This window comes from Temnothorax curvispinosus, unplaced genomic scaffold, assembly GCF_003070985.1.
Source record: "Temnothorax curvispinosus isolate PA1 unplaced genomic scaffold, ASM307098v1 QBEX01009282.1, whole genome shotgun sequence".
NCBI lineage: Eukaryota > Metazoa > Arthropoda > Insecta > Hymenoptera > Formicidae > Temnothorax > Temnothorax curvispinosus.
In genome coordinates, this window is record NW_020219062.1 from 255915 (window position 1) to 283474 (window position 27560).

The 27560-nt window shown below is 43.1% G+C and overlaps 1 protein-coding gene across 1 annotated transcript in view; it reads left to right on the plus strand.

Moving 5' to 3' along the window:
* LOC112458858 overlaps positions 1–27560 on the plus strand; it is a gene marked incomplete at its 3' end in the record, with an annotated part of 144617 nt that overhangs the window by 93052 nt on the left and 24005 nt on the right. Inside the window, exon 3 of the mRNA XM_025022680.1 lies at positions 18117–18206. Within this exon, the coding sequence (XP_024878448.1) occupies positions 18117–18206 (90 nt within the window). The remainder of the gene's footprint in view (positions 1–18116; positions 18207–27560) is intronic.

Sequence of the window (27560 nt, forward strand, 5' to 3'; positions counted from 1 at the left end):
TTACAATTAGTTGGATCGTAAGATCGACGTTGTGTCGATAGATCGTAGATTGTGCAACGTAACTTAACTGGGGAAATGTGCACGTGTAAGTATCGCTGTATCGCGCGAAGGTGCAAGAAAATTTTAAAGGTCGCATCCACGCCTCCTCGACACCTCGCTCGTTCCTCGGCGCCGACCTCTGCGAGGATCATAACTAACCAACCTGTCGGTGCGCTGTCGTTGTATATGAAACTCGAAGTCGCGCCTCGTCGATAGATGCCGATCGGTGCATCGCGACGGTATGCACCGGGCGGCAGCCTCGTGAATATTTATCGCGCGCGCTGCTCCGACAGGACACTGTCGGCTCGCGTCGAAAGCCCCCGGCGAACCAGCAAAAGTATATTTTCCGACCAGAATTTACGTTACGGGGATTGTTGTGCGTCCCGCATGAAATGCATTGGAATTCAGAGAGAGAGAGAGAGAAAGAGAGAATACGTTTTATGGCATAAAACACGGCTCTCGATATAACGTTTGAGAGCTTTGTTGTGTGAAATATTGCCAGCAGTACAATCCTATAATTGATGCAGAAATTTTATACTGTGAAGAAAGCTTTTATTTGTTAATTATTATATATACATATATTATATGTGTGCTCTTATTTCTCTGGATATTTGTAATATAACAACAATTTAATTTTTGATTAACTAATCTCACAATTGTACTTTCAATCAGAAATTATCGGATTAGAATTCGATAGGGAATAACCTGATGAGCTGTTTAAAATCTTAGCAGAGGTATTAAGGGAGAACGTGATGTGAGAACAAATAAACTCGGCGACTCGCGCTGCATATCGATGAAATCGAGAACATTTTCTCGATATCAATATATCTCAGAGCTTAGAATAACGGAAATAATTACTTGAAACGGTCACAAGATAATTACTCCGTTACGTGTCGAAATTACTCGAAATTTTTCTGATTTACTTACTTGATCTATATTTAAATTACGGTCTAAATTTCGACTCGCAATACCCTCGAAATAATCTAATCGGGCATCTCGAGAGTCTTTTTGTTTCACGCGTTTCTGAATTTTCTCAACAAATTTCTCGCGTATCTCGCATACCGTTAATGGCGGTCTCGTGAGAAATTCCTTAACGTGCCTAAAGATATCCGGCACGTCTGACGCCCATCAAGTTGCCCGTACGTAGCCGTCATACGATTAAATCGCGCCGTAACTGCATTCTTTGTCGCGCGTTATTGTGCATTATGGTCGCGCCAGACGCGCGCATTAAACCGGGACGTGTATTTAAAAGCGCACGAAATGGCACGGCTATCATTGTGCGTAATTACATACGGAGACGTCAGCGTACAGGCGGATTCCGGCGATTCCGGTATCTGGCTTCTTCGCATACCGCGCGAAATGTTAATCATAATGTGTCAAGGTGTGGCCGGTTTCGAACGAACGAAAATTAATATCTCTGTCTACGATGCAGTTATATATAATGGTGACCAAAAAGACAATCTTACGCAATGCACATGCGATGTGGAGATGCGTCGTGCAAATCGAGAGATCCGTTAGATCGACCGGAACAATGCCGGGATTGACTTCTAATAAGCTTGCTTACCATAAGCATCGCTCGCTATCGTGCGTAAGCGTACTCGAGTCTACAGCCTCTTTGAATCTCTAAATTTTCATATATTAAGTGTATGTGGAAATGTATAGATATTAATCATAGAGGTATATTTTCTGAATGAATACGAAGTTTTTTATCCTGAATAAAACTTTAAAGAGAAAACCTCGCAATATTATTGAAGGCTATGCGTCGCGGAGAAATATTCGCGATGAAAATACTAATTTATTCCCGCGGAGAGTAAGTATTCCGCTACGTTGTTCTCGTACGATCGTAAAAATGGCAGGATCGTCTGCCTATGGGTTTTGTTCGCCGGTTCATTGATAATGTTAATACAACGCATTATCTATGATGAGAGAAATGCCGTCCGCGTAATCGAACGCAAGGATAATGACGTGGAAAATTCGAGATAAATGACTACGAGCTATACGGCCTCTTGTCTGCATTATAGGTCCCGCGCGTCGTAGAAGATTGAAGATTGGCGATCACGCGACGTGCGGCGTGGAAATTTACATGACACGGGAATTTGCGTGAGGCGTAAACATTGTCAAGTCATTTTTGCAATCTTATATAGATAATCGCAAAGACACGGCCAGCGCGAAGGTGTGTAGAGAGGAAAATTCAATATATTCCGTATATGACAAAGTAAATCTTTATTTCACCGGATTGCTATTTGCCCAGTTCAAAAATATGACTGTTTCGTTTTGCGCGAAGACACTCGAAATAGTTAACAATTATTCGTTCGATGTTTTTTCGCGCAAAATCGGTTCAATTATGGAACGGATTACGGGTACGATGTTCAATATCAAAGGCTAATCGAGGCTGTGGGAACACGGTACGGGCGGGGCGATTACGGACCCCTGCACGTCCGTACGATTTTTCTTCGCGTATCATTGCGCAAGAGCCATAAAGTCATACGGAAGACGGCGCTAGCTCGCACCGATTTCATCGGTCGTCGTATTTCAGTCAGCTTTAAAACAGTCGTAAAACAGCGTCGCACCGCCGCGATGCGGCCACGCCGCGGCGCCGCCGCGCTCGAATATGCCGCACGCCTATGCGGCACGGTGCGATGCGTGCCCTTTCGCAATTAACATACCCGTTTGTCATCTTTCGGCCATCGCCGCGATCCCGGCGAGAGTGCACGTCATCAGTCTCCCCGATTGTATCAATTTGTCATGCGTCGGCAAGAATAATTAGAGTCCGCTCTCTTTGATACTTCCCACCGCTTGATCTAATGATCCGTATTAATGGCGCCCGCACGCGCACGACATTTTTCACGGCGTAAATTTGTCCGTCGAGATCGGCGAGATTGCGTGATGCCTCTTCTTGTGTAATGCCTTTTCAGACATTTACCTTGCCAGATATTTGAAATCATCTGTAACCAATACCGGTAATTTCATGTCTTTTTTTGACGACTATTACAAACGAGGTAAAAGACGATAGAAATACGAGAAACAACTTCCTACTTTTCAATTATAAAGTATTATGCAAATGAATCTAGTCTATCGGTGCTTTTTTGCCCATTAAATTTATATGTTTCTGCTATCAATGACTTACAACTTTAAAACACAGGGGCTCTTTTAATCAAAAGATCATCTTTGTAGTTCGAAAAATTAAGATTATTGTTAGAAAAGTGATTATTTTTACATGGATTATATATAAATTATAAAACATTCGGTGCATGCAATTAAAGATGCACTTGAATAATTAACAAGATTAGCAAAACAAATCCTTCAGTCAGATATACAACTGTAGAAATTCACATTAATGTAACGTACGTTACGTAACATTTCGTGCGCGAGATTTATACCGAGGCAGATGCAGATCTTTATCTTCGATCTTCCAATCGTCGTCCATTCGAGGGAGATTTAACGTCGCTACGAGAGACAAGTCACTCGAGCAATAGTCTTGTTTCTCGCCGTTGCGTACGCTGCATCTCGACGTACGCGATCCCGCTTTGGCATACGCGGTCCCAGCGAGTAATTAAATTGATTGAACGCTCGCGGGCTCCTCTCTCTCTCTCTCTCTCTCTCATTCGCCGTAGAACCAAGTAGGACCTCGTGCTCCGAGTATATGCGGGCAGGCGACACAAAAGGCCGCCATCGCCGATGCTGATGAGCCCTCTTCGTTATCCGGTGACCCGTAAATCTCCGGAACCGCGTCTCTGACTGCGCGGTTTTCCGCCTTTTCAGACTTCACCGCTGTCCCATTCCTGCGCTCTCGATCACTCCGTTCCATCTCCCTCCTCGTCTCCTTTTCCAGCCCGTCGACGCCGCGCCGGTGGACGCGCGGTCGGGCTAGCTCACAATAGAGAATATCGTTTTATTGCCCGATCCTGGAATTGCGCTCCTCTCTCACCACGCGCTCGTAAAATCAGGGAAGGACGATTGCGCTCGCTCGTAACAGAGAGAACTGATTACGAGCCGAGTTTAACGTATTGGAGGCACAGACGCAAAGTCGGCAACTGCCGCCCGTAAGCGACATCACCGAGCCGACTTCACCGAGAGTTGTTTCTTCTGACGGCAGAAATCTTAAAGCATTTGCGTAGAATTTATTACTAAATTGATTTCTAAATAAGTATTACTGTGGTGGAGTTTTATAAAGATGTTTGACACAATTCTCTCTATATATAATGATATTTAATTTATGATATTTAAAATAAAGAGTTACTGATTTAATCAATATAGTACTAATTTTAAAAACTAATTTTTATTATTACTCAATAACATGATGTGTAGATAATAGAGTTTCTTGCAATACAATTTATGTAAAACTTATAAAGTATTTTAAATGTAAATACAATAAATGAAATACAATATACGTAAATGTTTTTAAAATTCTTACAAGTTTTCTCTTTATTAAAAGATTTAATTTTTATTAATAAAAAATGTAATGTTGAAATGCAACTTTTTCTGAAAATTTTGTAATATGTAAAATTTTAATATGTAGAATTTAAAAAAGTATGGCATTTTCTGTGATCTTTGAAAAAGGCGTTACAGTTGAGCCAATTTTAATTCATGACTATATTATATGGATTTTCACATAAATATTGAAAGTTCTAATCGTTAGTATCAGTTTTGCACGACTCTCCTAAGTTCTCAAGAATTTAGCCCGTCAAATCTCTGCAACTCTTTTCGACCTTAATCAGATTTACGATAATCTCATTGGGTACACGAAATACGGAAAATTCAATGCGGCCTCTTAATAATGACCCATCATTTTACGGCTAATAAACTATATCGAATCGTGACGCGAGAATGCACATTTTCGGACGCAACTTCGGTGTTAATGTAATACCGAATTTCGGCAATAACGCCCGCGCTTTCTCTTTCGCGCGCATTTTTGGGTGGTAAGCTTTGTCGGAAGGTTTAAGAAGGGTCAAAGGTCGAGACGGTTAAATTATTGAAAAACGAAAAGAGAAACCATCTCTTTTTTCCTCCTCTTCCTTTTCGGGAAAGCGAGATCTTTAGGTCATTCTCGATATTTCCAAACGAGGTAATCACAATTATTTTTACGAAGGCAGCATATGGTGATTTTCAATAAGTTTTTGTTGGAAACGCGGAAACTTTAAGTAAATTTTGCTTTCTTTTTTTCTTTTTCTTTCTTTTTCTCTTCTATCTCTTCGTGAACTTCCCCCGGAAGCACGAGAGGACGGGGCCATGCTAATTAACCCCTTCCGGACGAGTCACGAGTCGTAACGCACAGTACTCGTCGTGACGCTTGCAATTACAGCGAGGCTGCATACGATAGAATACGTATTATCAGTCTGATTTATTGAATGATGAAACGAAATTCTAATATATGGATATTAACGCACGAGGTATGCATATATTCGCATCGTCACATATACGAGACTTACGCCGCTCATAATGTCCAGAGATATATCACATTTCACAGAGAAAATTCATGCCCGTAGAATCTGTTATTCATCGAAGCATCTAAAGAATAAATTATGCTTCTGAAAATGTGAAGGCTTCGAATAATATCATTATCATTAAATAGCTATTTTTTTTACAACAGCTCGAAGGCGTTAGCAAATTGCGGTGTCATAATTCTTAACCTTCATTTTTATTATATATTTTATGAATTTCAAGTAAAAAACAAGCACGGATCACCGGATAATCCTAGATTTGTGAAACAGTAATTATTCATCAAAAAGTTATTAATTAAAATATCTAAAAATCTTGTAATTCGATCTGTATAAATATACAAACGCAAATGAAGACACAAATAAACACAAATAGACTCCCTTTTAACAGTGATCTCTGTAGAGTTCATAATTCCGATCTTTAAAACTCATTGTCAGAATTAAAAATTATGGATCACCGCGGAAATGGATCTACGATTTCTTAACAAGATACCGATCTCGGCTTTGTTAGAATTACTTGAAGAAGAACGGGAACGGTGCTGAAAAAGAAGCGGGCCTTATTTTCGCCGGCGCGACATGGTGCTGGACACGGGTGGAAACGCGGCGCGAGCATGCACGCGCGGCAGCGTCGTCGCTATATATTTGCCATGAGTCCCATCGGTCGGCGACGGTTAAGGCCAGGGTAATTGCATTGTCGCGCTTGTCCTTTCAAACGCCAATCACCGGCGACAAAACGTTCGTCGTGCCGTCGCGCCGCGGCGAATCGCGCTCGTAGCCGGACGGCGCCGGTCGTCGCGTTACCTTTTCGATTCGTGTCCGTCTTCTTGAGAAAGCTCGATTTCCGTTGCCGAGTGCGTTGCCGCCACGTAGCGCAGTTATTATTGATCGAAACGCGATGCCAACGTTGAGAATTTAGGGATGTAAACTGTGAGAAAAATGTAAGGATTTATAAAATTCAATTTATAAAATGTCCAAGGAATGTGTGTGTGATATTACCGTTCTTGGTAAATACTAATAGCAGGAAATCCAATTCATTTATATCATGCAATTCTATTGTCGCAGAAGGCGATCTATTGCACGCGAAAAATCAAGGTGAATCAAGGTAAATTGGAAACACATTATTTTTAAGAATTTATGTTGGAGATTCTAAGAAAAAAAAATTTATGTGAAACGGGTGACATTTTAATTTCTGCTGATTTTTCTATGGAAAACTTTCGTACTCTATAATAACCAATGGAAATATTAAAATATTTAAATGAGTAATAGTCGTCGAAAGAAGCGTCAATACATTTTTCAGCGCGTTTTTTATTGCCTTTGTCTCGGATCGTTTATTCGAGTAATAGAGTTTCCCTCGATGTGTAATCATCTTTGCAATCGATACTCGGCTACGACAGGCAGGGAGAAAGAGACGGCGCATAACGGCCATAAGAAGTTCACGTGGGCGGCGAGTAAGTCGCATGCAGGTTATTTAAGTACTTAGATCGGCGCTGTTATTGTCCAAGGTGCTAATAGATCTAATAGATAGACCGGCTTCCTCTTCCTAGCGTTAATAAATCATTCAGAGACTTCCACCTGGCTGCCTGCGCTGTCTTCTCCGAGATGAGGCACCGACGCATTCAAATTGCATCTCACGCAATTCGCGGAGATGGTTCAAGATCTCGATACTGAATTATATTTTATACAGCTGATTGATAATCTTGAAATAATGTTTAATTGTGATAAAAATTTCTAACCAATTATATTTGCATCATCAGCAATAAAACATAGCTCACGTTTGTATTTTTTCTGTAATTATAACGTTATCGAAACTTGTTATATATTATGAAAGTAACAATTCATTTTTTAGTGGCTAAAACTTGATCTTTACGTTTTTTTTAGAGCAAATCTATTGATCCCCGTCTCGTAGAAATGTTCGAACTGGTCCGCGGCGCTTTCACCCATTGGTTGATGTGGCTGGGCCAGTTCCGTGTGAAATAAATAATTCATTTTTCAGAGAGACGCGCCGGGGCATCGCTAGCGATGAATAGTTGTAGGTTCGTTTAACTTCCTCCTTTCGACGCGCGGAGAAAGTCATTGTTGTTTGTGGATTCAAGTCGAAGTCGAAGTAAACGTCTCGCGGTTCGCAGACAGTATATAACGTGGTGGCGCCTTTGTCAGGCTAAGAGACATTGTTGCACCCAAAGCGGTGGGTGTGCATCGCTTTATGCGGCCATATAATGGCGAAAACTCCATCGTGTGCTGCTTGGCACTAAAAGATGTAAGGTACCCGTCCGGGGCCCATAATTACGCCGAGCAAAAATTAAGTTCAAGATCAGTAGAGAATGGCCATAAAGTCTAAATGTGGGCGACGGACCCGCGAATTTTTGAGCAAATATATTGCGAATCTTTCTTTTCAACCTTTGCCATAAATATTCTTAATCATAGAGCTTAACCCTTTATAATCAGTCTCTTTAACTTTCGTTCTCGGAAATAATTTTAGTTGAAGTTTTAGGTGGCATATTACGTATTTCTAACTATTTATCGTCAAACTAATAATACAAACTATGTACGAACTATGAAATAATTATATTTCCCTTATTCTTATAATTTATAAAAGCATCGAGCGCATAAAAACATCGGGTTTACGCGAATAAATACTCGTACACAAATATTAAAAAAAATGCACATAGATTTGCCATAAATCGCGGGCGCTGTATACATCGAGTTCACCTTTAGATCGGCTGGGGGTTAACATTTATTACGCGACGCAACGCAAACGTCGTAATTATCGCGCACGCTCGCGATCCCGGCGATATACCATCCCGGTTGTTTGCCATAATCGCGAGAGTGTGCGCCTATTAACGCTTCCAACAGCCGGCTATTTAAATTCTACGCGGACGGAGCGCGCAAATGCGCTTTATACCCCTCGGTGCAATCACGCGCGCGACTCCGAAGCCGTTAAAATAAACGTAACGAGCATTTCGACCTTTACTAGCCGACTAACGCGCGCATCTCGGTACTCGGTACTCGGGTATAAAAGCGGGGCCGCCCAATGATCCGGTATATCATAGCGCTTAAACGTCGCTGGAGCCTCGTCGAACTCATCCGCGTGCATGTCCTCGTAAACGGGGTGTCACAATTCGCCTGTGGCCGCGCAGCGCGGCGTCTCTCGCTCGCGCGAGAGTACACGCTCATTCAGCGCATTACGCCGCCGCGCCGCTCGTCTGAGATCACGTCCGTGCGATCTCGTCCGTCGCTCTCCGACCGCCCGCCCTCCCTTGTAATTATTCGTCTCTCGCGCGGCCGCAACAGGCGGAAAACGCGGCGCGATCGTAAAGATTTTATCCACGTACGCGATTCTCTCCGCCTCCTTCCATGCACCGCGCCGATCGCTCCACACCCCGCAGAGCGGAGAAAATTATCCCGCCAGCTGGGAAATGCCGACGGGCGATTTTACGGCCGATTGAGCGCACACGCGCAGTTAATTTCGGGACTTTTAACGCGCCACTTTTGATTTCCTGCAGATTGGGATGCATCGCAAGTAGACCACCCGCTTGGACGGTCGGGAATGCATTTCCGTATCATAATATTCATAATATGCAATTGTCGAGTGGTTTAAATCAGAGAAAGTGATCAACGCTCGCGCACAATAAAAGACAGTTATTATATCTTCAGAGAATTATAAAAATTGATATTTGATTATTTCATTTTTTTTTAAACGTTGATATTTAAACATTTTTTTTATTTAAAATTTTAAGGTGAAGTGAATCGTGTTGATGTGTGCCATCTTGTTTTAAGCCTTCTGCTTTCGGCCGTCACGCATTTATCTGATAATCGAGTTTCTTCACGCCTTATCACTACTCGTTAATTCGATCGCACCGGGGGGGAATCGATCGACATTTCCGGAGAAATCAAAAGGAGAAAGCCCCATCGTTGACTTGAGCGAAGAGTGCATCACCGATGGCGAGGGCGACGCGACGAGATCGAGCTGTTATCCGTTCGTATTTAACGCGTGATCGATCGATTGGCATCGCAATTTGCTCCGACGTTATTTCGAACACGGTTCGTTCAGCGCGATCAAAGGAAATTGGTGCCTAACGACGCTCACATGTACTTACATCGACTCTGACACCATACATCGTGTTTTACTTGCACGATTCGCTCAACTTACATTCTTGAGACATAGCGCGATAAAAATATATTCGTGCTAATCAAAAAATATATTCAATCTTTATTAGCTTCAGCTTACGCCAAGTAAACTTGGTTTACGATAAATAGTTTAATGTCCATTTCTATCAATGTAGATTAACTTTAATCTCGATTTAACTTATCTTCTATCTTTTTCTAATTCTTAGAACTAGAAAAAGATGAAAAGCAAGTTATATCGAGATTAAAGTTAATCTACATTGGTAGAAATTGATATAACTCATACTTATATATTATTTTATACCATCCATGCACCCATCATACTTAATCTTATTTACTCTTCCTACTCTAGTTTTTTTCTTTTTCTATAAATGTTTGAACATCTTTCTTTTAACTCTATCTAATTTATATTCCTTTATTATTTCTTCCTAATTTTATAAACCAATGTCTCGAGGAAAACTCCGACGCGCGCGAGTTGTTCTACAATTCCGCGAACACGTGCCGTTGCTCTCGCCTCTTTTGCGCAACTGTACTCTCCTGCCTAATTCTACGTACGTAACAGCATGTGCATTTGCTCGCGCGCGTACGTGCGGCCTAGGCGTCGTTTCCGACGTCTAGTTTCGCGAACGTGTGTGGCTCTTTCTCCCTCCGCGCCGCGCCGTCCTCGCTGTCCGGAAGACCCGGCGTGAAACTTTCACCGTTGCATTGGTATAAGAAAAGCGAGGCGCGTCACGGGGAAAATTGCGGTCTCTCGTATTCGACAGGTTTATGCGTTTGCCTTTTATAATGCACGGCGATCCACGTTTCCGCGCCTCCTCCCGCGAAAGAACGGACTGTCCCTCTTTGTCTGTCCGCCCGGCCGCGTTTTTTCCCGTCGTTAAACAGAAGCGCATTTTCGCTCTGTAACGAGGAGGACATAATCGTTCGGCGAGGCTCCAATTAGCGTCGCAGTCGGTACGCGGACGGTTCGCGGTCCGCGCGGTTATCTTCGTACGAGAGGAGCCGGGCTATCTCTCAATTTCCTGGTTCCATTCGTGACCCGGGTACCGAGTGCCGCGAATGATACAGCGCCCGTTCGCGCCAGACGAAGACCGTCGCCATCCTACCGACTCTCCCATCGTGAAAATTAACGAGCCCATCAAATGCTCGTCGTTTGATTCTTGGCCGGAATATAAATCGCAGACGGTGGAAAAGAAACCGTTCCCGCGAAGTGAGAGCTCGTGTGCTTCGGCATTAACTTCACGGCATTAACTTCACGGTCACTCTTGTAACTTCACGCGTTCGTAAATTGTTTGAAGAGAAATTGCACGAATTATTCTTTAAATCGATTTCATGAATCATCTTTATTATCTGGATTTCGTTGGCATTTTCGAAACGTAACCAGCGTCCTCGATGTCGTCGTTTATTGAATTCGTATCGGGCAGAAAAAGTTGGCGCGTTACGAGAGAGGCGCAAGGAGAGCGCAACGTGAATCCACAGGCCACAGTTATTTTAACGAATGTAATTATCCGATTTCGGGGCCGATCCTCCGGCAGACTTATAACTATACGAAACGATCGGCTGCGCCCGCACAGTCGGAGGCAGCGCGCTGGCGGTTTCTCGGCCCCCGCCTCCTCTCCCAGCGTGATCGTGTCGCGGGCCTACTATTAGTCCGATGATATATGTCATCATTATGTGCGCCTTATTGCGTTAACCGTATCCTCATGATTTATACGGTAGGTCCTGGGGGCTCACTTCCGTCCCTCTCTTTATTCTTTTTTTCCCTTCACCTGCGAATCGCCTTGCAGTCGTTCCGTTTTGATATAACGCGCCATTGCGATATCACAATATTTGCAACATCGTTTTGAAGAACCCATAATTGGGCTCTATTTAATCCTCGCGATGCCGAACGCCTATAGGCGATTGGTATACGTAATCAGAAATTAATGGAGTATTGTCTTGCGTCATATGGTCTCATCTTCGATGACTATATTTCCAAGCATCATATGTATATTTTAAAAGCTCATATTTATGACACAAAAAATATTTTTACTATATTCATCTATATTAGTTTCTACAATTCTCTTTCTGAAACGTAACAATTTATTATTACGAAGATTAGATGGTTTTACATCAAGTTTTTATTAAAATGAAGAATTTGTATTTAGTTAAAAAATGTTTAAAAAACTTAATAGTGAACTTTATAGCAAATTTTTAGAATAAACTGTACTTTTTGATGCTTTTGCAAGGAAATAGGTAATAACTATATAGAAAGATGTCAACTTCCGACTATAGTCTTATTTCATCGACACGTGAGACATTTCGAGGATGAAAATTGGGAAACAAGGATCCGCGCGACCAGTCACGCGACTTACCAACATGGAGACCGAACTTGTGCGCCGTGCGGAGAACGTGCAGGCGGATATAGCGGTAGCGTTCGTTTAGTAACACATCGAAGATATTGGTATAATATGTAGATCTGAAACGTGTACGTGGGTCGCTAGTAATGCCCTCGTAAATCACCGGAGGCTCCATTGTTTCTCTTTATTGAATGACTCGGCGCACGGTAGCCTCCTTCGCATTCCACATTTCTGTTTTGATATTACCCGGATATAAATCTCTTCGTTGCCCCAACCGCCCCGCTGGGAAACTTCTTGTATCGATACTTATAAATCGCGGCCCGACGCCGTGCCGCCGTTTGGAAGGCAGGTGCGAGGTGCGCCTAACGTTTAGGTGGCTCGCACATACATTTTCACGTTTTGCATAATTTACACGGTGCGGTTTAATTCTTATACATCGCCTCTTTCGCTCGCTTTCTTTTTCTCATTGTGCTCTTCTTTGTAACGAATCGTATTTTTACCGCGATTTTATTGTCTTCTTTGTACGAGCTAATATCCCAGAACCAACGTCATCCTTTATCAATTTATACGGCTAATTTTAGACACTTTTTTAATTATACATTTAACATTTATTGTCCATGTTTATTTATTAGAGAAGAACATTTTTTCTTGGGGAAGTTGAATGACTATCATACCGTACATTTATTGTCCATGGCGTAGAAATCTTTAGGAAAAAATATGGGAGGAGGTAACATCGCCGCGTAAAATACCGTCTTATGTACAAGGGGCAATTAAACGAAGACTATTAGCGTCCACTATCCGACTTTATGTACTCGAGCGCGAAGAAACGGTGTCCGCCTTAAGACACGCCGCTTATGAGTCATAACTGTTAATTTTGCAACACCCGAGACGTATTTTAATGTGATTTTAATGTAATTACGTGTTTACACTCGGCGAGGCGAATAGTAATTTGGTGCACAATCGGACCTCGCGACCGACTTTCTAGCCGCGTTGCAATATAATTGCAGTATAGCGCGCGGTAAGCGCGGTTGTACAATTAATGTTGCCACCAAAATGCACCGGTGCAAAAATCATGATTGTCACACCGGACATGTGTAACTCCATGATTTCCCAAGCCTTTCATACATAAATAGATAAAGTACACCAAAATTATGTACTTTAATCATGTTACAACATTATATTAAAAAGTCGTACAAAACTAATGGAAAAAAAAATTGATTATAAAGAAGTATATTACGCAATCGGACTGTTACATGAAGTGTTAATAAATATTTACTAAATGAATTTATCTCCGTAGCGAAGCATGTAATTAACTTTTTGCGACGATGTGAGATTGATTCGGCTAACTTAATCGCATTCGCCTTTTCAATCAAGTGAGCAAGTTACAATCGCAAATACAGACGCGGCGCCGTAAACGCGACTGAACGCGATTAATGATACGAACTTATAAATAATCCACCAATATCGGACGTTACGTAAAAGCCCCTTTAGTCGAGCTATCCGAACGTTAATGGAGAAGGGACGCAAATGGACTTGCTCACAGGTTTCGCATAAGTTTCGCACTCCCCTTTTGATGATTTCATACATTATTTCTGGAGTTCCCTCCCCTTCGTCCAGCTTGCGCGAAAAACCGTAATCGGGCAGATGGGAGAGGTGGAAAGATATCTCTCTCTTCTTACCGCGTTGCAAATCACTTTCATAGTTCCGCTTTTATGACCGAAAGTTATAATTTACGGTGCGCCCGATTGGCGTAATTCACACACTGCGCGCGAAAGGGATTACGCGGCGACGCGCGTTGGAAACACGCTTGCCAGAATGCTCGAGCTTTCGAAGCTCTAATCTATTAACGATCGGAAGACGGCGTGGGAACGAGCGGGAACGAACGCGATGTGCGTGTGCCATATGCGTGTGCAATGCGTGATTCTCGACGCTAATCGGGACATAAGTCAGCTGATAATACAACATAAAGGTTAAGATTGGCACGCAGTAAATTAAATAAAAAATTCCTCTTTTCCATCTCTCCGATGACTCTTAAGTGGAGTCTAATTTGCATGTAATTGTCGATTCAGTGTTAATTGTACTTGCATTTGCATAAACACATGTTTTTTTGTCCTATTAATGTGTTTTAATCGTTTTGCGTTTGAAAGAAATCTTATTGTCTGCTTAACAATCTTCTATCCATCGCGTCATTAGAACGAGACATCAGTTGTCACAATTTGCCTCGGTCTTTCCGCGAGTTAATTAGAACTTTTTTATCGTTACAAAGCGAAGAACTTTACGAAGAGCGTGACGTGAGTGGCGAATATTTCAGAGCTGGTTTTAGGTGTGGGCGACATGGATTCGTGTCACGAATATCATAAATACATGCAGAAAGGGCCATATCTTTTAATGTAAATAAAATCGTCATTTATTTCAAGGGTTGGTCGTATAAATCAAACTCTTAAGCGCGATAAATTGAATCCTACGCAATGAAGGTTCGCTGTACGCGAGAGAAATCTTTTTAATATCTTATTAATCAGCGTAATAACAGATATAAAATAACAAGTTTTAAATAATGGCAACTTAAATTTTTATATACATGATAAAAAGTAAAAAAATTTCACGCTCTATGAACCTTTCATTTAAATTCAAATGAGAATGTAGGTAAATCTTATTTAAGCTGAAATCTTTCTCCCATTCAGGTTTATATAAGGTACGAGTATAATTTAGAGTAATGTGTCTTTTCTAATAAGATTTTCAAGATTAGGTTTATATCATCAGCAAGATATACGGCTTAAGCGTGACGTTTCCGTCGTTACCTGTCTTAAATAAAGTACATCATATAGAAACGTGTGCTGCGTCCACGTGCTGAACGCGCAGACCTCCGAGAATGTATTTAGCTCGTATCCCTTTTTGGGTGCAGAACACTGCGGAACTGGCTTCGCGATGTTTCACGTTTCTATCAACGAGTTTATACGGCGGCGCCCACGCAAATCCAAATAACGACATTGTAATACGAGCGACGTGCCGCGTAAGTGGTATGTCGGATCTCGTATTAAACTATATACACCGGCGGGTCGTCGTACCAGGGCCGGGATACGTGAACTGCTTTTACGCGTTCTCGTTACCATCGCGGAAGCGCAAATCCGTCGCCGCCGCGCCGTTCCCGCGAACTTTCGTTCTCAACGCGACTGGACCAGTGCGCGGTTTTTTCTGCGCGGTGCTCGTTTCAATAAGTTCGGCGTGTCCAAAGGCGCCGCCGATTTCAATTTCCGCGACGCAATCACGCGGCATTACGGAAAATAGGAGAAATCTAGCGAAAGTAATGCCCGACGAAGTAGTGCGCTCGCGCGCTTGTTGTAATAATGCAATATGTAATAATAAGGAGACGATAATGACGCATCATGCGTTTTGCGGGCGTGTTTGCGGTGCGATATAACGTATGGTATACGCAATCCATTTTTGCCCCTTTAGCTACGCCTCTAAATCACATAGACTCTAACTTTATGACGAAGAAACGAGTTAATTTGTCTTGCAGGAACGGGTCTCTCGTAAATCCAGCATAGTTGTGTTTGCGGGATAATAATAATAATAAAATTAATAAGAAAGTAATCTGTATAATGTAATAATGATAATAATGCCTTCATGAAATGAAACAAAGAAAATGCGAGAGAGATTATTCCTTGAAATAGAGGGATCTTTTGAAGTAGAGGATAATAAAAAATGTTAAAAAAATCTTTATTATAGAAAAACAACGGGTATTCCGATCTTAGCTGAGAAAATATTAAGGCTCTCCGTAGATCGCGCTATGAAAAAGCAGCCAATTAACGTGCCAGCCGTTGCGCAAGCCAAAGTCGAAGACGTAAAACTGCGCGAATAACGCGATCGCGGTGTTCCCACCGTCGATCACCTCGCGCTCGAATCTGTATCTCGTGATTGTTTCATTGTCGCATTGAACGCGGGTGGTCTCGCCTTTCGCGAGAGCGAGCGGTGCGGCCGAGGTGCACCATAATGCATCGTCGCCTTCGCTCGTCGCGGGTGTCGTCGCTGTTTGTCGTACATACGGTTGAGATGGCAAGAAACGATGGCGCAATTATTCCTCGCCGTTGCTTTTAACTCACTCTGTCTCTCTCTTTCTCCCTCTTTCTTGAGTCTCTCTCCCTCCCTCTCTCTTTCTTGCTCTTTCCTCGGCTCGTGTATGTCACGAGCCGAGCGGTAATTGTTTTAACGTTTTAATAACCGCGCTCGCGTGTGCGCCGACTCGCCGAAAGACACCCGTCGCCTTCACGTAAATACGGCGAAACACCGTTCCGGATTGTATCAACCGCCATTACGCCAGATACTATCGCAACTCGTATGTACTCGGTATGTACACGACAGACTAACATTCTGCAGTTTGAGTTAGTTTCATCGTTTTATTTCAACCGGTTTATCCCATAGCTATATATTCTTTTATGTCGCAACAGCTGTTTGATTAACAGCAATAAACATTTATATCAATATACATTTATTGAAGCGTATTTGTAATAGATCATACATAATTTAACACTTTTAAAACTTGTACCAAAGACATTAAGTTTGCAGTATAATATTTATTGAAATTTAGTCAATTAAGCAGCGTTCCAGAACAAACATTGTCAAAGCAGTATAATGAGAATTTGCGTTGATACTATACGGAAATGTGATTTTAATTATTCTGGCGTACACTGTGTGGTAGGCCCGAGGGAAGGAGATAGAGAGTTCTCTCTCTCTCAGAATCTCCGTTTTGTTCCGAATGACTATCCGCATAATTGATCCATTAGCGTTGTCCTGCCATTTCGTGCCGCGAGGCTTTAATCGTGTCGCAGAGCACTATTCTAAATTGTATATTGCCGCACTGATTTATCTTGCTGTACGTGGGAGAAGAAATATTGTTCCAGGTATTCTAAAACATTATTCGCCATCTCCATTGTTCTTAATAGACATAGAAATTATGTATTTTATTAGAATGATTTTATTTAGAGGTATATTCTTTTTTTTACTTTTATCTTTACACTTTTATAATTTTTAATTTGGCAACTGATTTACGTCAATTGATTATTCGTCATTTTCATTGTTCTTTTAATAAACATAAAAATTATGTATTTTATTAGAATGATTTTACTTTTTTTTTTTCTATTTTTACATTTTTATAAAATACAACTAACTATGTTATCTTATTATCTTGGTATTTTTTAATTTTATATAAAAAAAATATATAATGACATCAGTCACTTTCTTTATATTAATGCTAAATGGCTTACTTCTGCAGAAGCAAGAGGTATTTTATCGCGTACTTATCATGAGAAACGATTGTTAATTTGACAATTGATTTACATCCTGCAATATGTTTACCGTTAATAAGTACCGCGTCGTCGCACCTGGTGTGTATGGACTTCCATTCAAGGAAGTCGAAATTAAAGGCTGGACGGACACGAGAGTATTAACGGGTTTTGATCATCGCGATATTCGGTGGATGTAATTGCAATGTGAGTCGATTTGCGGCTAGTCGATTGACGAGAGAAAGCGCGCGTAAATTTGCGGTTGCTATATACTTCATTCATATGAAGTACGTTGAAACGAAACCTGGTTCCTACATTCGCTTGTATGTCGTATCATACTTTATTTGAAGTTACGCATACGGTAATCTTCGGCAGATGATTACGTGATTCGTGATGATTATTACTCGTTGCATCTTAAAAGGAGATCAAAAGTGTTTAGATCCTTTCAGTTTTATTAAGATCCTCAGCTTGATCCTTGAGATAACGAATTAAATATGAAAATCCTTAATTTTTTCGATTCGGTCTCTTATGTATGTATTTTGTGTGTGGCACTTAGAAGTTGCTCTATGCCAAAGGAGAAATGGAACAAATCATTTAAAAAAAATCGCTCCAGGAACGTTCCAAACTTCAACTAGCTTTCGTGGGATATTAAATAAATTGCAACGTGCCTTTTTCATGATTTGTGCGCGTGTTTAAGGCTACCCACGACCTATGCCGCGACTATTCCGTCCTCACCCCCTTTTGGTCCCTTTCTTTCCCTCTCGCTAATTTTCTGCAAAGAGCAATTTTGTTTCCAAGGCGGCCATTACGATTGCTATAATAGCGCTCATCAGACCCCGCCGCCTATCACCTTTACCTTCATCTTGTCTAATTACAGGTCGCGTTTATTGTTTCAGGAGGAGAGCGAGCTCTCGAGCAAGCGGTGGGCCAGCGCGCCCCGCCGCCCGGACAGCCCCTGCGTTCTGGGGGCACCGACGTCTAGGGAGGTAAGTCAAAGCCGATTTTATACCGAATCCAGTTCCGACGTTCCTGAAACATCGAAATTAGACACATTTGCCGGCTGATGCAAGAATGCATAATTCGTTTTATATTACATCACGATATTTATTTACGCGTGATGCTTTCTATTTATATAACATTCTCATTTTTCTTCTAGTATTGTTCTTAAAAATTATTAGCTTTATTTCTAAAGTCTTTGGCAATCAAATTTCATATTTTAGTATAAGTGTATATTGCATTTACCAAAAGATTATCAGTTAATACAGGTTCACAAAAAAATTACATAAAAGAATTAATTATGTACATACATAGATATGTAGATTTTTTAGTATGCGATGTTAAGTCCAATCGATCAAGATCCCCAGATTCGAAACAGCCTGATGACGATTGATTGAGCATTTTTTTCTCGATACATCACGCCGTATGGCAAATATATCCGAGAACAGAGGGACTTGCGTACAGTTAGTTATCCGCGAGGTACACGTCATCCTCGCGCGATCAGGTGTCGTTGCTCTTAACGGACGTTAAAATTTCCGCGCGATTATTCATGCCGATAAAATCTCGCCTCGGTCGGACGGTGCACGTATAATAACGAGTGCTTCGTCGCTCCGAGCGCTTCGCGAAGCACCTCGTGGACCGTCGTAGGACGCCGGTCGTACGACTTATTCGCGAATACATGGCGCCACCCACAGGCTCTCTATGATGGGTGTGACTCGTGTTGGCATTCGCGATGTACATTACGCCGCACGAGGGAACAGGAACGTGTATTGCCGCCACCTCTCGCGAGTACGCTTGTAGATACTCATTTCCCTTTACGCTCTAACGACGCAATCGGCGGCTCGCAAATGCGCGAATCCTGGCGACAAAAGGGGATCCTGCGATTTGAATTGTCTCTGAAAAGCTACTGATTGAAAGTCTGAAATGTCTATATCTGTAATTTATGAGAGGAATGAAAGACTGTACAAATATTTACTATAAATTGTATAATTTATGGTAATGACGCGTAATAAGATTGTTGCATTAGAAAATTAGATGCTTATTATAAAATGAGACGATCACGCTTTTTGTTTTAACGCAATTTTGTACATTTAAAGTTCTAAAAATATTTCCTATTAACTAAAAGTTTTTTATTTCTTAGAACTCACACATATCTTAAATGTAATACAAACTTACTTAAATATTCGTAATCGCTATCAATAATTTGACTTCAAAACGAGTGTAAGTTTTCGATCGGCGGTGTTTTTTTACGGTATTTTACTCCGCATAGCGTGTGCTCGTAAATTTGTGTATAATTCCAATTACACGGATATTAGGCGACCGCCGCGATCTGGTTTCGATTCTATCCTCAACTACCGCAAGTGTTCGCGTATAGCTCGTCGTTAGGGCAACGTAGTACGTACGCGCCACCGTTCTATGAAGCAATACGCGAGCCGTGGTAATAAAACGCTTTCTCGCTCGTGTCCGTGACATGAAATATCGTGGATCCTTTCACGAAACGAAAATAGAGAATCGCTGGCACGCTCTGGGGAACGTATTCAAGATCCTCCAGTCGCGTTTTGCGCGATCCAGCTGTCATAGTCGCTAAGAGATGGCAATACGTCATTGAAGGACATGGTCGACGAACGTCGTTCGTCGCATCAAGTCCTACAATGCATATTGATTTCAAATTGGGAGCTACGGGTATCTCAGAATTGTGCAGATGGTTACAGTAATTTTATACGGTTAATTTGAAGGTAACAAAAAAGTGGTGTGAAAGTTAGAGCTATACAATAATTCGTTGTCATGAATTAAACAGATATAGAAATATTTTGAACTTATGTATAAATACGTGTATTAGAATATTAGATGAATTATCTCTTTGTTGATCTCATTAATACAAAAACTGAAGAGTTATTGAGAAAAATCATCGTAAAGAGTACACGAGGGAAGGGGGGGGGAATTTTAATCCCGCCTGGGGCCGCGCAAATGTCCGGAGCCGATCTCGCGACGCGTACCATCTGTTACGACAATATTTCCGGTGTCGATGCGCCTCGCGGCTGGCACGCGTCAAATCACGCGCAAGCAACGTGAAATCACAATTTGATGGCGCGTTTTTGCAAGTCCGGTCGGCGATTGGTCACGGAATCCCGTACTTTAGAAAGCATTTACTCGATTTACAATTACTCGTTAACTATAATAACAACACGTCATCTCGTAGCACATAATTTTGCGCGACGTGCAAAAAAAAACGTTATTTCACGTTACCTTTATTATACTTATTATTCTCGTCGGAGGATGGCGAATTGGCCGGATCCTCGTGTGTGTCTCCAGGGAGAATCGCGCGACCGGCTGCTGGCCGATGCATCTCTCGCGGGGTGACGAAGGGGGGAGGGACGGACGGGACATTAGTGCCTGGGTGCATTCGCGCGCGGCACCGGTTGCATCGGGTACGGTTCAATTCCGTTACGCGGACGTAAGCCGCCGCGGGCTTCCCACGCCAATTAAACATGACTCATTAACGGGCAGGGGAACAGTCGGTAGCCCGGGATCGATGCCTGGCCGAGAGAGTCGGCGGGCGCAGAGCCGGGGAGAGAGAGCCCTTCCTATAACTCTCCGTCTCGCGGCGGTGCAATCGGAACTAATCTCGATACCGGTCCTTCTCCTCCACCGGCTGCTGTTCGCGATACGATATTACGACGAGGATAAACCGGTAACCGCGCAAGAGCGCGGCCACGTCGCGTCGCGTCGTGTCGCGCCGCTGCAAAATATTTATAGTCGCGGGCGCGAGCTCGCATGCGATCATTCCACGAATCCCTTCCGACTCGTACGGAACGCGATCGCCACTCTGACGTCTAAATTTTAACTCGCTCTTCGCTCTTTGCCGGAATGTAGCTTTTACCGCAACGTATAACGCAAGTCGCGCGTGTTTAACATACATTAACGTAACTACGCCGATCACGATTTTTATATATTGCTGGAAAACGAAACCATTTCAAGCGACTATATTCTGAGATTTCACTTTTTAATTATAATATTATATTATTTATATTAGCATTCTTATTCTTTCAATGACTGACGATGTTTGTCTGCGTTTTGAAACCAATGTGTTTTTTATGGGAATGTCGAGTGCTTAGTATTAAATCTAAGAGGGAGAAAATCTAATATTTGCCGGTGACTCGGCTATAAAATTAAACAGCATGAAATGGTATGAATCGTAAATAAATTATACTACCAAGAGTCCGATGGTTGGCGAATGTTTAAAAGCCGCGCGTACGCCGTGGCTGTTTAACCGTCAATGGTGAATGAAATGTCTATTTAATCGGTGAATAAAAGCGCGTGGTTTTTCCGTGAAATCGATAGTCATCGCCGTAGGGCATTCTCGCTTGTGCTTTGGCTATTCGCTGTCAACTGCAACAAAATAACGGGACGCGCACTACTAACAATGCCTTTACTGCTATTCTCTCCTGCAGCTCTGCGCGCGGGTTAGCATTAAGACCTGCTTCATGCGAAGCAGATTTTTATCAGATAGCGCAATGCGAAACGGGTACAATAGATCTTAAATTATTTTCGATCGGGCGATATACGGCTGATTAATGCGGCCGCCAGTAATCGCGAATTGTTTGTCACAGACTTTGACACGCGCGGTTGTATCTGCGCGCCGCGCGAAGTAAAAGTATTTATATTTATTCAGGCTAAACAGTAATAGATGCAATAAGCGTTTATTATGCTGCAGAATAGAATATAGAATTATTTGTCTATAGACCTTAAAGATCCTCGAGATCTCGCGATTAAATCGAGATCTCTCAGGCGCTTCCTATAATCACTTATATCTCAATCATAGGGACACTTTTAAATAACTACGCTTAATTAATATAAAACTTTTATTTATAGAGCGTCAATTATTTATTTAAAGTTTTTTATTTAAGGAACTGTCACTTGCTATTTCTACACATTGAAAATTAGTGAAAATTGAGAAATTTCCAGGTAGAAATCGTGGTAGAAATAGAAACAGATAAAATCTGAAAAATCGAAAGAGGGTTTACATTGTGCCAAGTAACAGAACGGGAATAGTCTAAAATCCGCGATTATTTAAAGAGAGGATTAAATTAAGTAGGCATGATGTTTGTGGCGACTAAACACGCCGTATATCTCGGCGTTACTCTCGCCTCGTTTCTCTCCATCCAGCACTTACCGGAGGAGAAAATTCCGCGACCTGTGAAACGGGCCTAACGGACCCGATATTCTTCCCACAGCAGTCGCAGCGGCGCGATGTTCCGCGAGAACTTGGAAGGAAGACGCGAGAAGACACGACGACCGGCCAACCGACCGCGACGAGGGTGGAGGAAGACCCCGGGAGGGAGGAGGAGTAAATTATTGCCCGTGCATTCGGCGATCGCTTCCGATAGTCGTGGATTCCTTCGTGAGCCTCGTGCTCGTCGCCTGCCTTTGGCAGCCGTGGAATCTTCTGTCGTTTCGCCGCGGCTCTCCTCGCTTCTTCTCCTCGTCGTCGTCGTCCTCGTCGACGGCGGCGGCGCGGCGGCGATGCAGAAGAGACCGCGGGGGTGCCCGTTAAAGGCAAACCTGAAAGGCGAACCTTCGGCAAAGAGCTCCGGAGCTGACGGCGCAGCCGAGATCGGACCCGATCCGGAGGAGCTCTTCTCGCGGGATAATAGCCGCGGATAGCCGCGAAAGTTACGAGTCGTCGGACGGCTAATGTTGGCGTCTATCACTCAGAGCGGCGCTAATGGCATCGGCGGGCACCCTAATGGTGAAGGCCTCGCGGTTCCGGCCAAGTCCGATCTCCGACGCGTCTCTGTTTCTCCGTAACAGAAGTTATCCAGTATCACGTTTCACGGAGAGCTTTATTTACGGACGATCGGCGTCGTAATAACGATTCTTGATAATTTGAAATCAGCATTCGCTAAAAAATTAATTTTCCTCCGTAATATTGTACGATTTAATTATACAAATGAAACTCGGTGATAAGGCATCCTAAAGTGTTAAAAGACATCTTAAAAATTCGGTCAGTTTTTTTCTGGGTACGCTAGCAACGCTATGATTTTATCTGCCGTGAATCAAGCTTATTCGAGGCTCATTACCTACGGTAATAGTTTTCGCATTTTATGGAAATTCGAATCCGCCACCTGTGCTCCTCGCGACGCCGGTACATGCACGGTTACTTCGCGCGCGTTACGAGGTAATCGAAGTTACGGACTTTACGTTGCGTTTGACCCACTTGCAACGTTGTTGCATCGATGAATCTCGTGGCCCGTTGAAACGAAGAAACTGGGACGCTCGGAAGTAGGATTACCCGTAGTCATCGTCTCATCGTCGTCGTCGTTGTCGTTGTCGTTGTCGTCGACGGTTCGCGTGCCGGGTCCGAGATTTATGACACCTCGCGCCGGCTGGCGACCGGCTGCGATTTCTCATTGTTAGAAACCCGGAATCTCCTGCACCCACATTATCTGTCCGATTTCTAATTTCCAATTTCACATGGCCGGGCCGCGGCGATGTGGGTAACTAGGCAAATAGCGACCTACACGGGACGCATCGCCGCCGCTTATCGATTATCTATCGGCCATCACTTCGCCGTTTCAGTTTATCGTTTATACCATCGCCGTGTACGTATTCCTCCGTGGAATTGAAATGAGTGATCCGCGATTCTCCGTTTAGCCGCGATGATTCCTCCGTGGGCGAGAAGAAACGGCGGGAAAAGAGCCGCGCGTTTGAGGCCGAACGTGGGCAGGTCCGAAGTCCGACTCTCTCGGTGGACATCGCGCACCGAGACGACGACGCTTTCAGACGTCGCCAGGGTCTTTCTCCTCTTGACAAAAGAGAATGTCGTCATCGGACGTTCCTACGGGCATGTCCCCTGGTATTGCGACGCGTTTCCAATTCATTAGAGATATTTCGAGCGACGTGCCGCAAAGAGAGGCGCGTAAAGGCGCGCCGGTGCATTTGAATATTGGTGCAACAGAAACTACCAGGTAGCTTTCCATCTAGGCTGCTTCGAACTAGAAAATCCTCGACTACGTGAAACGAATGCGAAGCGGGTGAGAGACGAAATTTTTAACGAGAGAAAAAACTGCATTACATTCGAGGAATGTCGCGAATGTAAAAGTTTGTCGAACAATGTACAGCTGTGCATATGAATAATTTTTCAAGAATTTTCTATGACGAATCGTGTATCTGTTCTCTTGCATTCAGTTAGTAACAGTTGAAGTGATAAATGTTTAACGCAAACGAAAATAAAACTTATTCGATTATTCTATTCATTTTTAATAAGAAAACTCCAAATAGAAATTTATTATTTGCCATTTATTAAAGCTCCTATTGCAAATTTACAATTTTCCGATCGACCCGTCAATTCTGTGCCGGTGAGTCGAGATGCAATCGACACGAGGCAGGAATTCGCGAGGGAATTCGTGTCTCTCCTATGAAGGAGAGACGTTTTGTCACGAGAGATAGGCTGGGGCACGAGCCTGGCGTTTCGTATAGTGGACACTCCCGGATCTCTTTCTCTCCGTCTCTCCGTCTATCCGTAGAAAGGTGTCGTCACCGCCGGTTCCACGCTCCTTCGGCTCCGCGTGCTCTTCTCCGAATTACGTAACTCCGAGTGCGGCGTACACGCGTGTGTGTGAGTAAGCGCGTGTGCGTGTGCGCGCCTTTTACGTGGCGCGCACAGGCGGGGTACCGCGCCTTCGTCACGAAGAACGAATAAACGGATGGACAGAGCGCGCGCGGTGCGGCGCAACGCGGCGCGGCGCGTTCTAAATCGGCGGACTTGGTCGGTGCATTACGTCGGTGCATAACCGTCGGTGTAACCCGTGCATCTGCCGGGCTGGCCATTCAGGCCTTTGTCTCCCGCTAACGTGGGCGTTACGGAATATCTATTGTCGGTTTGCGCGCATCCACGCTCGAGGGGGGAAGGCGTGTGCATCGTGCGCGCATATGCACGCTCGTGCGGCGGACGATCTTGCGGCTTCGCCGTCGCCGCGCCGTCATAACGGGAACGACGGCGCGGTGCGTGCGAAAACGTTATGCAAAACTGCATTGCGCAATTTGCCCCGCGCGGCGATGCGCCTCACAAATCGACCCGTTCGATCCGATTGCCTATTCTGCGCGAGCAACCAGACAGCTCTCGGCAACTCTTTAAACTCGTCGCCTTTCTGCTCTTGACAGTTTCTGATGAACGCCAAGTCCCCGCGCCGGCGCGGCGCGATCCATCGAATAGGATTGGCGATGCCAATCCTTCGCCCGTGATGTGGAAACAATGTCTTCATATTTTCTTTATCTTCCTGTGCGTGCGTGCATATGTGATAATTTCAGATTAATAATCTTACAAAATTAGCGTGGTTTTTTTTAAAGATAATATTAAATTCTTATTATGTAAGAAATCTATGACTGCTTCTATCACCCAATTTGCACAGAAATGTGAAATGAATGGAAGTCAAGAGCGAGGCCGAAAGAGAGAGAATCTAGAAGTAGAATTTATTATGCGAGATCGCAATCTCGTTCCTTTGGCGTTTCGAACAAATTTTATTACACGTAGTTTAACGTCGTCACTTTTTCGAGCGGATGGATTTGTACGTGATACTACACGCGGTATGTAGCTCTCGGAAGAGATGTATGAGGATCCAACGTGGCCGCGCGATGTTAGATCGTTCGCGGATCAAAGGGGAGTGCACTTAACCAGCTGCATTATTTGCAGCCTAAGGATGACTGCAATGATAAATGCGTGCGCGGAGAAAGAAGACCGGGTAGAAATCTTTTGACGCGCTGCGCTTACGATCGTACATACGTGGTACGTGGCGCACTGGAATGTATCAGAATACATGAATACCTATTTAAGCGAAACGTTGATTGTAAAGAATACGCAGTGCAAACGGGATTTTAATGTACAGTAGCAGCCATACGTCTTTTCAATTTGCATCGGGAATGTGTTTTGTGCCATTGCTAATTCGTCATCCATTACAGTTTTAACTGCGGTTTCAAAAGATATCTTGTCGTCTCGGTAAAGATCTTGAGTAATTTCACCTTAAATTCAGCATTTCTTCTAATACCAAAAATGTTCATTTTCTCATCAAAATTTTAATGCAATACAAGGAATTTTGTTTTTATTAGAATTTCATGTATTTCTTAAGGTGTAATTAAAAAAATTTAATAACTAATCCAAAGATTAGTTATAAAATAATTTAATGAAAATAATTTAAAGATTATTTTTGGTGGTCCCTTTTTAAGGATGTCAGTCGAGGTTTCGGGTCAGAAACGAAAGCACACGGATGGTAAAATCGAGATCGAGCACGATTCAGGAGCCAGACATGATCGCAGCGACACGATCATGCTCTTCTGAGAAGCGCGATCGTGTCGCTTAACGAAATACGGCTTTCCTCGGTGGAGGCATGCCCGCGGCACGTTTTCGCCAATGGCATTTTAATCGAAGAGCTCGAAACTCGTGTCTCCACCTTCACCGTGTCGTTCTCCCCCTATCCGCGCCTTCTTAACTTCGCGTGCCTCTTCGTGGTCATCCCGACGAGCAACGCGGCTCTCGCGGCTTTGCTCTACGAATTTACATGTCGCGCCGCAAATGCGCATCGCATGACACGCGAGGTGTGGCTGCAGATGCGCGTGGAATTGCTCTCGCATTAATACACATCGGACCGCAGGCGTTCACGTCTTCTTACATAGTACGAGCGCATCAGTTTAACGGGTGTCGATACCTCTACTCAGCACATAGCGAACACTGCATTAACACTAACAATAATGCTCAATTAAATGTTACTTGTTTAGAAATTCTTTTTTTTATCTCGGAAAAATTATTTTATTCGTATCCATACGTCGTTGGCCCGCGTTAGCTTTCTGGTGAGATATCTCGGCTTGAAAATACTTTCAATGTGAATTTGCCAGAATGACTTCTCGCTGAAACACATATTTACTGTAAGCACACCCTAACTCACCGCTTGCGGTATTGTAACCTCGGGAGGTTTCACACGGGAGAGCGATGATTTCAGCTCTTCCTCGCTTCCTTCACGCCAACTGTCGTGTTCTTACCTTCTTTTTCCACTGCGCCGGACTTATCTTTTTGTTCTACTGCCGTATATGTACATCTTTTTCCACTGACGTGTTCTTACAGCTTTTTTCCACCGGTAACCAGCGCGAATCGAGATGAACTTCTGAAGTCGTTAGAACATGGGTTTTCACGACTTGTAAAGTTCTGTAAAATTCAAGGTATTCCTTAATTACTGCCACATGTTCTGACTGTAATTTTTTTACACTAGGCCTACCAAAGCAATTAAATTTAAAATGACTGATTTATAAATTTTTATCAAATTGCTAAAAATCGGTGAATTTTCTTAAATTTT